Here is a 13,759-nt window from a genome sequence, read left to right as displayed (position 1 = left end):
TTCCACTGCAACTGTTCCTGATGCCTTCAAACACATCATAGTTATACCACTCCTCAAAAAACCTTCATTGGACCCTACCCGCCCTTCCAACTATTGCCCCATCTCCCTCCTTCTTTTCTTATCCAAGCTATTTGAACATGCTTTTCACCACCATTGTCTTGACTTTCTTTCATCTCAAGCTATTCTTGATCCACGTCAATCTGGCTTTCGCCCTCTACATTCAACTGAAACAGTCCTTGCTAAAGTCTCCAATGACCTATTCCTGGCCAGATTCAAAGGTCTATCCTCACCCTTCTCAATCTATCTGCTACTTTTAACATTGTTGATCACCACTTACTCCTTGATATGCTCTCCTCTCTTGGATTTTGGGGCTCTGTTCTTTCTTGGTTTTCTTGTTATCTCTCCCATCACACTTTTAGTGTATGCTCTGGTGGATCCTCCTCCACTTCTATCCCATAATCAGTTGGTGTACCTCAGGACTCTGTCTTGCAACCTCTTCTTTTCTTCATCTATACTTATTCCCTTGGTGCTCTGATCATCTCCCATGGTTTTCAGTATCACCTTTATGCTGGTGACTCCCAGATCTATCTCTCCACACCAGACATTTCAGCTGAAATACAGGCCCAAGTCTCAGCCTGCCAGTCTGACATTGCTGCAGGCCAAGACTGAACTTCTTATCTTTCACCCTAAACCCACCTCTCCTCTTCCTCCATTCTCTGTCTCTGTGGATGACACTCTCATCCTCCCTGTCTCATCAGCTCAAAACCTTGGGGTCATCATTGACTCCTCTCTCTCTGCACCAAAATTTGTCCCTTCCTTTCTGAACACACTACCAAAACCCTTATCCACACTTTTGTCACCTCACACTTAGACTACTGCAACTTTCTTCTCACAGGTCTCCCACTAAGCCATCGTTCTCCCCTTCATTCAAAATTCTACTACACGACTTGTATTCCGCCATTGTCCCTACGCTCCTCAAGTCACTTCATTGGCTCCCAGTCCATTTCTGCATACAGTTCAAACTCTTATTGACTTACAAGTGGCTGAGCGTCTTTTTGACAGAATATCGCAGCTGCGCTTTTACCCAGCGACTTGGTTTGTTACCACCCCAGAAGCAGGTTCTACAGAACCGAAACACCCTGCTCCTCACACAGTGGGTCGGGAGCTTTTACTATTTTCAGCGCTGCGCTGGTTCGATGCCAGATTGATGTCAGCTAAGTATAAGGGTTGCTATTTGTTGTTTTTCCTTTATTGTGGAACATAGTTTAAAGCTGGTGCAAATTAAAAAGTAAACATTTATAAAAAGGTTTTCACAGCTTAAGAGGCAGATGACGATTAATCTATACTCAGTGCTGCAGATCTGAAATAGCTGGAGTTCTATAGGAGATCACATAGCCAATTCACTTGGTTTATGATACCTCACCGCTGAATTTACCTTGTGGATTTGACACATTATATATATAAAAGGCAAGACCAACGTTCTGAAGCCCTCCAGCCGGAAGTGTGAAGTGCCAGAGATATCCGGTTTCCCCATGAGTGAAGGAAAACAGCACAGCACGAAATCCCTCTCTCTGTAACAGTGAAGGACTCAGAGGGGGAGGGGAGAGAGATGCCCTCACTCTCTTGGTAATACAAACACAGCACAGCAGGAAACGTAACACTGAAGGACTGGACTCCGAGGGGGGAGGGAGAGAGGGCAGAGGGCAAGGACACACACTCCCACATGCACACTCTGAAGAAAACCTTGCTAGCCCCCGTTTCATTTGCATCAGAAACGGGGCTTTTTTACTAGTTATATATAATTCTTGTCTACCGTTTGAGTAGCCCCTATATGATTTTTTTCACCATTAATGCTCATTAAAAACAGTCCCTTTTATTGTTTCCATCTTCCCCTCACTACCTCTCTACCCTCATCTCCCCTTACGTTCCCACCCGAAACCTCCGCTGTCAGGACAAATCCCTCCTCTCAGTACCCTTCTCCACCACCGCCAATTCCAGACTCCACCCATTCTGCCTCACCTCACCCTATGCCTGAAATAGACTTCCTGAGCCCTTGCGCCAAGCCCCCTCCCTACCCATCTTCAAAGCCTTACTCAAAGCCCACCTCTTCAATGTTGCTTTCGACACCTAACCTCTATACCTTTCAAGAAACCTAGACTGCCCCAATTTATTGACCCCTACTTAACTAACTGTACATTTGTCCTTTAGATTGTAAGCTCATTGAGCAGGGACTGTCTTTCTATGTTAAATTGTACAGCGCTGCGTAACCCTAGTAGCACTTTAGAAATGTTAAATAGTAGTAGTAGTAGTGTTTCCATCTTTTGTTTTGGAGTGTCAAATTTTTTCCCTTACTGTTTGGTGGATAAACCTAAATAGTAGCAACATTCCATGCTACCAATACCAGGGCAAGCCGTGGCTTTTCCCCATGTCTATCTCAATAGCAGACTATGGACTTTTCCTCCAGGAACTTGTCCAAACCTTTTGTAAACCCAGGAACGCTAACACAAAGTGCCAGCTCCTATACTTCAACTATGCTTTGATGTCACATTAAATTAATCTTTAAGTATAATTGGTCTGATTCATTAAAGAATTTTTCTACAGTCAGAAAATGGGAGCAAAGCTTTCAAGCATCAGCAGTGGATTTTCCCAAGCCCATCTTAATAATGGCTTATGGACTTTTCTTTTAGGAAAAAGGTTTGGATATTTTCCTAAAAGAAATGTCCACAAGCCATTATTAAGATGGACTTGGGAAAATCGACAGCTTATTTTTAGGATAAGCATCATAAAGTCTGTTTTACTCTTTTGGGATCTTGCCATGTACTTGTGCCCTGGATTGGCCACTGCTGGAAACAGTTTGGCAATGCTTGTGTTCTTATGTATTTCTCAGGACTGGTAGCTGAATTTAGCAGTAATGGAACGTGATTGCTTGAAATGCTGTGCAGTGTTTCACGGTTCTTGTTTATCTTTGTTTGTTAAGGATTCCCCTCTTTCAGCTGAAGAACATGATTTCTGATGTAGCTCGAACATTGAAAGTGATGTACGGTTCCCTGGACAGGTACAGAAAGTTCTTTGTCAAGCAGAAACATTTCTGATCAGTAGCCAGCTAGAAATCAGCAATATGGCAGAGGCTAACATGCACAGACCTGCTGGAATTGTTCCTGTTTTTCAGTCCAAACCGTGATGAGGTCAAATGGCGCAAGTATAAAAATCAATGCATTTCAGCTTATGCAAAATCTAGGACTTTATTCAAAAAAAGAATGCTAAAAAAGAGCCACTATGCATTGAGGTGGAGAGGTGTATATTCTGGTGAAGCTCCATTATATTTAGTTGATTGGGTATCCCTTCTCCCTACCAGAAACAGCAGTAAAACTCGCAGTCAACAGTTATTCTGCTTCCCATCATTTAAGCAAGTAAAGAGTCTTAAAATCTTTAATTCCTCCGTATACTATCAAGTTGCATATGTCTGGAACTCATTGCCTTTATCAGTTCGCTGTATATTAAATTATTTGATATTTTGCAAGACTTTTTTTTATTTGTGAAACACTTTCAATCATAATTCTAACCATGTAATTACACATTGTTGTTAATTCTGGGAAAATGATCCTGTTGTCTTGCCATGGGATCCGCAAAGAACTAGCAATCGTAATTGCGGAATACAACAATCGTTTAACATAACATAACAATGAGGTAAGGGAGAGGGGGTAGGATTTGCCTTCCTGTGGTTACAATCAAAGTACTGTATATTTTATATACAGGTATTTCTTTTGTACCTGTGGCAGTGGAGGGTTAAGGGCCCTGTTTACTAAGGTGCACTAGCGTTTTTAGCTCAAATCACTACACTGGCTGCCAATCAAAGCAAGACTAATCTTCAAAGTCTGCACCCTCATTTTCAAAATACTATTTTGAATGGCACCTGGATACATGCAAGACATGATAAAACTATCACCAAGAAACGCAAGCCCAGAAACCAGAAGCTGCCTACTTCTTCACCTATCCAACTGCAGAAACATAACGTACAGAACCGTCTGCACAGCAGGATTCAGCTACCTGGGATCAAAATGGTGAAACTCGATACCAAAAGCCATAAGAAGCATCTATAACTATCTTCAAAACACACCTTTTCAAAACATTCTACAGCTAACCATGCAAGCCACATATGTCCTCTTAAGTTAAAACTGCAAAACGTTAGTGTAATTTTACTGTAAATTGTAAGCCACTTTGAACCGAAACTCGCTTTTGGATAATAGTAGAATACAAGAATGCATGCATAAATAAATCCAGTAACCTAAGGTTTAAATATGATATCTATCCCTCAACAGTCTATGTAGTTGAAAGCCCAAATCCCCATAACACCCTTTCCCCATTATAAGAATGCTATAGCAACACATATTAAAAGCAACCACAAAAGAAATAACAAACCTTACAAATACAGCATATTATACCAACCATCCACTAGACAATTCATCAGATTCCTCCCACCATCCTCCTGAAGTCCGCACGATGAAGTGCACAAAGGAGCGCTCCTTTATCATGCTTTGTCGGCGCGACAGAGTTGGCACACCTCCAGCGCATGGCCTTTCGCTTTGTTCTCTCTATGCTCCCCACTGATGTCACAGGTGGGCAGAGTCTAATGGTTCACCGGGGACAGCGTCCTTAAGATAGTCCCGCACTGACCAGGGAGCAAGGGAAAGATATTCTGGCAGTTTAAATGAAATTAGCACACTGCACAAATCCAGAGACAAGTTAGCTTGCACAACACTGGCAGGTGCAGGGCCTCTCCTTTTGTTCTCTCTACACCCCCCCCCCCCCAACTGATGTCATGAGTGGGCGGAGTCAAATGGTGTACCAGGGAGAGTGTCCTCAAAGATAGTCCCACACTGACTAGGGAGCAAGGGAATGATCCAGCGGCTTAGATGAAATTGCATGCTGCACAAATCCAGAGGCAGGTCAGAGCCAATTGTGTGCTTAAGACTGTGGTTATTGCATAGAAAGAGTTTATTGTAAAATTGCCCTGACTTTGTTTATAAAAATATGTGTGTAGCATCATTCCACACATGGAGTAGGGGCATTCCCAGGGATAGAGTTGGGACGGTGCTTGGATTTGCATGTGTATTCATGTCTGTTTTTTGAGGAGGATTGCAGCAAAAAACAGGAAGTCCAAAACTACACAGAACAATCCAAAGAAACCAGAACAGTGGAGAAAAAACAAAACACACACACAGTGTGGCGTGCAGTCAAAGGATTAAAAGAATTTTTTATTAAAACAAAGGACCTGACATGGGCCATGCTTTTGCCTGTTGGCCTGCCTCAGGAGTCCCAAGATATCTAAAAGAAGGCCAAAAATTTCAAAATCAATGTAATTAATAAGGAATAACACAGTGATGAAATCTTAAAAAATGAGTAGTGATCACAACATACCACAGGAAATGGCCCACTCAGGAACGTACAAATAAATATAAATATAAGCAATATAAGTTCTCAAATATAAATATAACAAAAAAACAATAATAATGCAATGGGCAACAGATTACAACAGCAACTACTAATACAAAGATTAATTTATCTTTTTCTTTTTTATCCCAATCCCTAATCCCAAACCTCCCCTTTCCCCTCCTTTAACCACCACAACAGTAAAGGTACTATCCAAATTCCATTTATTTATTTATTTATTTATTTAGTTGGATTTTGCTCGCACCTTTTTCAGTAGTAGCTTAAGGTAAGTTACATTTAGGTACACTGTGTATTTACATGTAATTAATTGTGTTCTTTGTGTTTGTCCATTTGTTCATGTTTATTAACTGTCTTTATGAAGAGATTCACCCATTATTCTTTGTCATGTATCCTATACCATTTATTGTAAGCCACATTGAACTCAAACTTGTTTGGGATAATGTGGGATATAAACAGGGCTTTTTTTTTGAGGAGGTACTTGGGGGTACTGAGTACCGGCACCTTTTCCATTGTCTGCTAAAATTGACCTATGGACCCCAAGTTTTATTGAAAGAGCTGAGGCTCTACACACCAATTCTGCCTGGTCATAGATTCTGTGACTGGTTGCAGGGGGCCTGGCCATTGTGGGGTGGGTCTGTCAGTGAGCACCCCACCCCTGAAGGGTGGCCTAGCATTTGAGTACCGGCTCCTTTTTTGCTAGAGAAAAAATGTCACAAATAAATAAATAAGTCTATGTACGTGTTTGAACAGTGCTTAATTTGTTAGTTGTTTTTGCTGTTCTTCACTCTAGGTGTTAGAACAAAGAAGGATTACATATTCGAAACTGCAGCTTCTCCATGTTATTTTAACTTGCGGTTCGTGTTTGTTCAGTGCTTTCTGCCAGGTGGAGAATGTTCCTCGTCAGGATTATTTTTTCAACCTGTTCTTCCAGAGAGCTCTGCAGCCTGCCAGACTGAATCCCACTGCCAGCCCCAGCACTCAGCACTATGACGCCTGCAGCTCTCTGCTTTTGGACAATCTCCCAGGGGTGCGCTGGCTGACTGTGCCAGAAGACATCAAGGTGATCACAGTTAATGATTTAAAAGTGTGCGTAAAATAATTCACTTGCAGTGGTCCAAATAGTTTAAGAGAAAAGAGAATTCTGTATTTCAGCTGGTTTTCTGTCTCTCTCGTGGCTTGGGCCTTTGAAGAGGTAAGATTGCTCTTCTGAGAGAGGGTAGTGGCTTGTTTCAGTCAGTGCCGTAGCGAGGGCTAATGGCACCCGGGGTGGGTCGCTGCTGCGCACCCCCCCCCCCCCCCGGGTGCAGCACGGCGTGACCCCCCCCCCCCCCACCCTCTGCGGTGCAACCCCCACCCCCGGACCGCATTCTTACCTGTGGGAGGGCCGATCCGCCCCGAGTGCACGTCACTCAGAGCTGCGTCGGCCCCGCTGGTTCCCTGCTCTCTCTGCCCCGGAAGTTCCGGGGCACAGAGGGAGCAGGGAATCAGCGGGGCCGGCACCCCACGAGCGCGTGCACCCGGGGCGGACTGCCCCTCCCGCCCCCCCCCCCCCCTTCCTACGCCACTGGTTTCAGTACTCTGTTTTTTTGTTGTGGTTGTAAGTTAGTTCTTTTCACTTATGTCTAGACAGTTGACGGTATATATACCAATAAAGTATATATACTGTCATCTGATAAAGTGAAGCAGTGCTACAAATGCTGCAACACACCTGAACAGAAGCTTTTAAAAATTATTCTTTCACTCCCAAACCTGTATTGTCCTTTCCATGTCTTTACAATGTATTGTCAGTGTCAGTGTGGTTCTTCTTAACCGCTATTTCCCCTAGGTAGAGATCAGCGCGGTGTACAAAATTAGATAGGCTAAACTTAAATTTGAGAATAAAAAAGAAATTCTCCGAGGACAAGCAGGCTGCTTGTTCTCACTGATGGGTGACGTTCACGGCAGCCCCTCCAATCGGAATCTTCACTAGCAAAGACCTTTGCTAGTCCTCGCGTGCCCGCGCGCACCGCGCATGCGCGGCCGTCTTCCCGCCCGAAACCGGCTCGAGCCGGCCAGTCTTCTTTCGTCCGCACTCGGTACCGGCTGTGTTTTTTGCCGTGTCGAGCCCCGGAGAGTCGACCTCGCGCGTCCGTTATCTTAATCGACGTGTTTTTTCTTCGGAAAAGTTCTCTTTTCGTTCGGAAAGTGCTTCAAAAACCCCCTTGGGTTTCGTTTGCCCTTCCCGTATTTCCAGTTTTTGCCCCGGTAAGTTTTCTTTCGTCGTCGGGGTAGGCCTTTTTTCGGCCTCGGTCGAGATTTTTTCTCCCTTAAAGTTTTGGTGCTCAAATTCGTCATTTCGGATTTTGATTTCGCCGGCGTGATTTTTCCGCCCATGACATCGAAGCCTTCCAGCGGCTTCAAGAAGTGCACCCAGTGCGCCCGGGTAATCTCGCTCACTGATAGGCACTCTTCGTGTCTTCAGTGTCTGGGGGCCGAGCACCGTCCTCAGAACTGTAGTCTGTGTTCCCTGTTACAAAGGCGAACTCAGATAGCGAGATTGGCCCAGTGGAACGTTTTGTTCTCGGGTCTTTCGTCGGCATCGGCACCGGGGTCATCGAGTGCATCGGCGTCATCAGCGTCCAGACCTTCATCCTCGGCCACCAGTGCATCGAGTGCATCGAGGCATCGGCCCTCTGCATCGGCGCCGAGACATTGGATAGCTGCATCGACGTCGGTGGTACCGGGACCTCGTCTCCTGATGTCGTCGGACGGTGGTGCATCGTCAGGAGTGCAGGTGAGGGCTGTCCATTCCCCTGCTGGTGGCGGTGAGCCTTTGGGTGGGTCTCCCCCTACCCTGAGGGCTCCTGCGGTACAGCCCCCCCGGGATCGACCTGCTTCGACCTCGGCCCCGAGGAAGCGACGGATGGATTCTACGTCCTCCTCATCGGTGCCGGGGAGCTCCGGTGACATGCTTCGGAAGAAATCGAAGAAGCATCGACACCGGTCTCCTCCCCGCGTCGGCACCGAGAGCTCTGGGTCGCTGAGGGAGTCGGCACCCAGCAGGCATCGGCACCGAGAGGACCGCTCACCCTCTGTTCAGGAGGTGTCGATGCGCTCCACTCTGGACAGCCCGGAACAGCCTCCACGCCCGGAACAGGTTCTGACGTCGACGCCTGCATCGGCCTCCATGCCTTTCTCTGCAGCCGCTCTGAACGAGAGCCTCCGGGCCGTTCTCCCAGAGATTCTGGGAGAGCTGTTGCGCCCTACCCCTCCGGTACCGGCGGTGCTTGCGCCTCCGGTACCGTCGAGCGTGGCGCCGGCTGGCCCATCGCCCGGGGTGAGGTCCCCGACGTCGGTACCACGTGCGGTGCCGACTGCGGCCACCTCCGCAGGAGGGCTCCCCGACTATGTCGGCGGAGGGAGCTTCGCCGATGCGGGCGAGGGAGTCTACCTCTCGACGCCCCCATCGTGGACGTGGCTCCACGGAGTCGAGCCGGGCGAGGTTGCAGACACAGGTCCGTGAACTTGTGTCTGACACCGAGGGTGAGGCCTCGTGGGAAGAGGAAGAAGACCCCAGATATTTCTCTGACGAGGAGTCTGAGGGTCTTCCTTCCGATCCCACTCCCTCTCCTGAGAGACAGCTTTCTCCTCCCGAGAGTCTGTCTTTTGCTTCCTTTGTCCGGGAGATGTCTACGGCCATCCCCTTCCCGGTGGTTGTGGAGGACGAGCCCAGGGCTGAAATGTTTGAGCTCCTGGACTATCCTTCTCCACCTAAGGAAGCGTCCACTGTTCCCTTGCACCATGTCCTGAAAAAGACATTGCTTGCGAACTGGACCAAGCCACTAAGTAATCCCCACATCCCCAAGAAGATCGAGTCCCAGTACCGGATCCATGGGGACCCAGAGCTGATGCGCACTCAGTTGCCTCACGACTCTGGAGTTGTGGATCTGGCCCTAAAGAAGGCTAAGAGTTCTAGGGAGCATGCTTCGGCGCCCCCGGGCAAAGACTCTAGAACCTTAGACTCCTTTGGGAGGAAGGCCTACCATTCCTCTATGCTCGTGGCCAAAATCCAGTCTTACCAGCTCTACACGAGCATACACATGCGGAACAATGTGCGGCAGTTGGCGGGCTTGGTTGATGCTCTTCCCCCTGAGCAAGCCAAGCCTTTTCAGGAGGTGGTCAGGCAGCTGAAGGCGTGCAGAAAATTCCTGGCCAGAGGGGTGTATGACACCTTTGATGTTGCGTCCAGGGCCGCTGCTCAAGGTGTGGTGATGCGCAGGCTCTCATGGCTGCGTGCCTCCGACCTAGAGAATAGACTCCAGCAGCGGATTGCGGACTCGCCTTGCCGTGCGGACAATATTTTTGGAGAGAAGGTCGAGCAGGTGGTAGAGCATCTCCACCAGCGGGATACCGCATTCGACAAGTTCTCCCGCCGGCAGCCTTCAGCATCTACCTCTACAGGTAGAAGATTTTTTGGGGGAAGGAGGACTGTTCCCTACTCTTCTGGTAAGCGTAGGTACAATCCTCCTTCTCGACAGCCTGCGGCCCAGGCTAAGCCCCAGCGCGCTCGCTCTCGTCAGCAGCGTGCGCCTCAGCAAGGCCCCGCGGCTCCCCAGCAAAAGCAAGGGGCGAGCTTTTGACTGGCTCCAGCAGAGCATAGCCGACATAAAAGTGTCAGTGCCGGGCGACCTGCCGGTCGGGGGGAGGTTGAAAGCTTTTCACCAAAGGTGGCCTCTCATAACCTCCGATCAGTGGGTTCTCCAAATAGTCCGGCAAGGATACACCCTCAATTTGGCCTCAAAACCTCCAAATTGTCCACCGGGAGCTCAGTCTTACAGCTTCCAGCACAAGCAGGTACTTGCAGAGGAACTCTCCGCCCTTCTCACCGCCAATGCGGTCGAGCCCGTGCCATCCGGGCAAGAAGGGCTGGGATTCTATTCCAGATACTTCCTTGTGGAAAAGAAAACAGGGGGGATGCGTCCCATCCTAGACCTAAGGGCCCTGAACAAATTTCTCGTAAAAGAAAAGTTCAGGATGCTTTCCCTGGGCACCCTACTTCCCATGATTCAGGAAAACGATTGGCTATGCTCTCTGGACTTGAAGGATGCCTACACACACATCCCGATACTGCCAGCTCACAGACAGTATCTGCGATTTCAGCTGGGCACACGTCACTTCCAGTACTGTGTGCTACCCTTTGGGCTCGCCTCTGCGCCCAGGGTGTTCACAAAGTGCTTGGCTGTAGTAGCAGCAGCACTTCGCAGGCTGGGGGTGCACGTGTTCCCATATCTCGACGATTGGCTGGTGAAGAACACGTCCGAGGCAGGAGCCCTGCAGTCCATGCAGATGACTATTCGCCTCCTGGAGCTGCTGGGGTTTGTGATAAACTACCCAAAGTCCCACCTTCTCCCGGCGCAGAGACTCGAATTCATAGGAGCTCTGCTGGATTCTCGGACGGCTCACGCCTATCTCCCAGAGGCGACAGCCAACAACTTGTTGTCCCTCGTCTCGCGGGTGCGAGCGTCTCAGCAGATCACAGCTCGGCAGATGTTGAGATTGCTGGGCCACATGGCCTCCACAGTTCATGTGACTCCCATGGCCCGCCTTCACATGAGATCTGCTCAATGGACCCTAGCTTCCCAGTGGTTTCAGGCTGCTGGGGATCTAGAAGACGTGATCCACCTGTCCACGAGTTTTCTCGAATCCCTGTATTGGTGGACGATTCGGTCCAATTTGACTCTGGGACGTCCTTTCCAAATTCCTCAGCCACAAAAAGTGCTGACCACGGATGCGTCTCTCCTGGGATGGGGAGCTCATGTCGATGGGCTTCACACCCAAGGAAGCTGGTCCCTCCAGGAACGCGATCTACAGATCAATCTTCTGGAGTTGCGAGCGATCTGGAACGCTCTGAAGGCTTTCAGAGATCGGCTGTCCCACCAAATTATCCAAATTCAGACAGACAACCAGGTTGCCATGTACTATGTCAACAAGCAGGGGGGCACCGGATCTCGCCCCCTGTGTCAGGAAGCCGTCAGCATGTGGCTCTGGGCTCGCCGTCAAGGCATGGTGCTCCAAGCCACATATCTGGCAGGCGTAAACAACAGTCTGGCCGACAGGTTGAGCAGGATTATGCAACCTCACGAGTGGTCGCTCAACTCCCGGGTGGTGCGTCAGATCTTCCAAGCGTGGGGCACCCCCTTGGTGGATCTCTTCGCATCTCGAGCCAACCACAAAGTCCCTCAGTTCTGTTCCAGGCTTCAGGCCCCCGGCAGACTGGCATCGGATGCCTTCCTCCTGGATTGGGGGGAGGGCCTGCTGTATGCTTATCCTCCCATTCCTCTGGTGGGGAAGACTTTGTTGAAACTCAAGCAAGACCGAGGCACCATGATTCTGATTGCTCCTTTTTGGCCGCGTCAGATCTGGTTCCCTCTTCTTCTGGAGTTATCCTCCGAAGAACCGTGGAGATTGGAGTGTTTTCCGACCCTCATCACGCAGGACGTAGGGGCTCTTCTGCATCCCAGCCTCCGGTCCCTGGCTCTCACGGCCTGGATGTTGAGAGCGTAGACTTTGCCTCTTTGGGTCTGTCAGAGGGTGTCTCCCGCATCTTGCTTGCTTCCAGGAAAGATTCCACTAAGAGGAGTTACTTCTTTCTGTGGAGGAGGTTTGCCGTCTGGTGTGACAGCAAGGCCCTAGATCCTCGCTCTTGTCCTACACAGACCCTGCTTGAATACCTTCTGCACTTGTCTGAGTCTGGTCTCAAGACCAACTCTGTAAGAGTTCATCTTAGCGCAATCAGTGCATACCATTACCTTGTGGAAGGTAAGCCGATCTCAGGACAGCCTTTAGTTGTTCGCTTCATGAGAGGTTTGCTTTTGTCAAAGCCCCCTGTCAAACCTCCTACAGTGTCATGGGATCTCAATGTCGTTCTCACCCAGCTGATGAAACCTCCTTTTGAGCCACTGAATTCCTGCCATCTGAAGTACTTGACCTGGAAGGTCATTTTCTTGGTGGCAGTTACTTCAGCTCGTAGAGTCAGTGAGCTTCAGGCCCTGGTAGCCCAGGCCCCTTACACCAAATTTCATCATAACAGAGTAGTCCTCCGCACTCACCCGAAGTTCTTGCCAAAGGTCGTGTCGGAGTTCCATCTGAACCAGTCAATTGTCTTGCCAACATTCTTTCCCCGTCCTCATTCCTGCCCTGCTGAACGTCAGCTGCACACATTGGACTGCAAGAGAGCATTGGCCTTCTACCTGGAGCGGACACAGCCCCACAGACAGTCCGCCCAATTGTTTGTTTCTTTTGATCCCAATAGGAGGGGAGTGGCTGTAGGGAAACGCACCGTATCCAATTGGCTAGCAGATTGCATTTCCTTCACTTACGCCCAGGCGGGGCTGGCTCTTGAGGGTCATGTCACGGCTCATAATGTTAGAGCCATGGCTGCGTCGGTAGCCCACTTGAAGTCAGCCTCCATTGAAGAAATTTGCAAAGCTGCGACGTGGTCATCTATCCACACATTCACATCTCATTACTGCCTGCAGCAGGATACCCGACGCAACAGTCGGTTCGGGCAGTCAGTTCTTCAGAACCTGTTTGGGCTTTAGGATCCAACTCCACCCCCCGAGGGCCCTGTTTGTTCTGTTCCAGGCTGCACTCTCAGTTAGTTGGTAAATTTTTTAGGTCAATCTCAGTTATGTCCTCGCCGTTGCGAGGCCCAATTGACCATGGTTGTTGTTTTGAGTGAGCCTGGGGGCTAGGGATACTCCATCAGTGAGAACAAGCAGCCTGCTTGTCCTCGGAGAAAGCGAATGCTACATACCTGTAGAAGGTATTCTCCGAGGACAGCAGGCTGATTGTTCTCACAAACCCGCCCGCCTCCCCTTTGGAGTTGTGTCTTCCCTTGTATTGTTTTGCTACATACTGGACTGGCCGGCTCGAGCCGGTTTCGGGCGGGAAGACGGCCGCGCATGCGCGGTGCGCGCGGGCGCGCGAGGACTAGCAAAGGTCTTTGCTAGTGAAGATTCCGATTGGAGGGGCTGCCGTGGACGTCACCCATCAGTGAGAACAATCAGCCTGCTGTCCTCGGAGAATACCTTCTACAGGTATGTAGCATTCGCTGTAGTTGGAGCACAAAGCTGGAGCTAAGACATAGGATTATAATCAATCGAAGAAGTAAGTCTTTAATTTACATAAGTACATAAGCACTGCCACTCTGGGAAAAGACCAAAGGTCCATCAAGCCCAGCACTCCGCCTCCGACAGCGGCCAATCCAGGCCCCAAGAACCTGGCAAAACCTCAAAATTTAATAACGATCAATGGACTTTTCCTTCAG

At 49.1% G+C, this 13,759-nt stretch overlaps 1 protein-coding gene across 3 annotated transcripts in view; it reads left to right on the top strand.

Annotated features, from left to right (window-relative positions):
• INTU (inturned planar cell polarity protein) overlaps positions 1-13,759 on the top strand; it is a 157,784-nt gene that overhangs the window by 106,851 nt on the left and 37,174 nt on the right. For all 3 annotated transcript variants that reach the window (XM_030191757.1, XM_030191756.1, XM_030191755.1), the window contains exons 7-8: positions 2,978-3,055; positions 6,322-6,511. In XM_030191757.1, the coding sequence (XP_030047617.1) occupies positions 2,978-3,055; positions 6,322-6,511 (268 nt within the window). The remainder of the gene's footprint in view (positions 1-2,977; positions 3,056-6,321; positions 6,512-13,759) is intronic.

The sequence above is a fragment of the Microcaecilia unicolor genome, chromosome 2 (assembly GCF_901765095.1).
Source record: "Microcaecilia unicolor chromosome 2, aMicUni1.1, whole genome shotgun sequence".
NCBI classification, from domain to species: Eukaryota; Metazoa; Chordata; class Amphibia; order Gymnophiona; family Siphonopidae; genus Microcaecilia; species Microcaecilia unicolor.
This window is presented reverse-complemented; position numbering and strand designations above follow the sequence as displayed.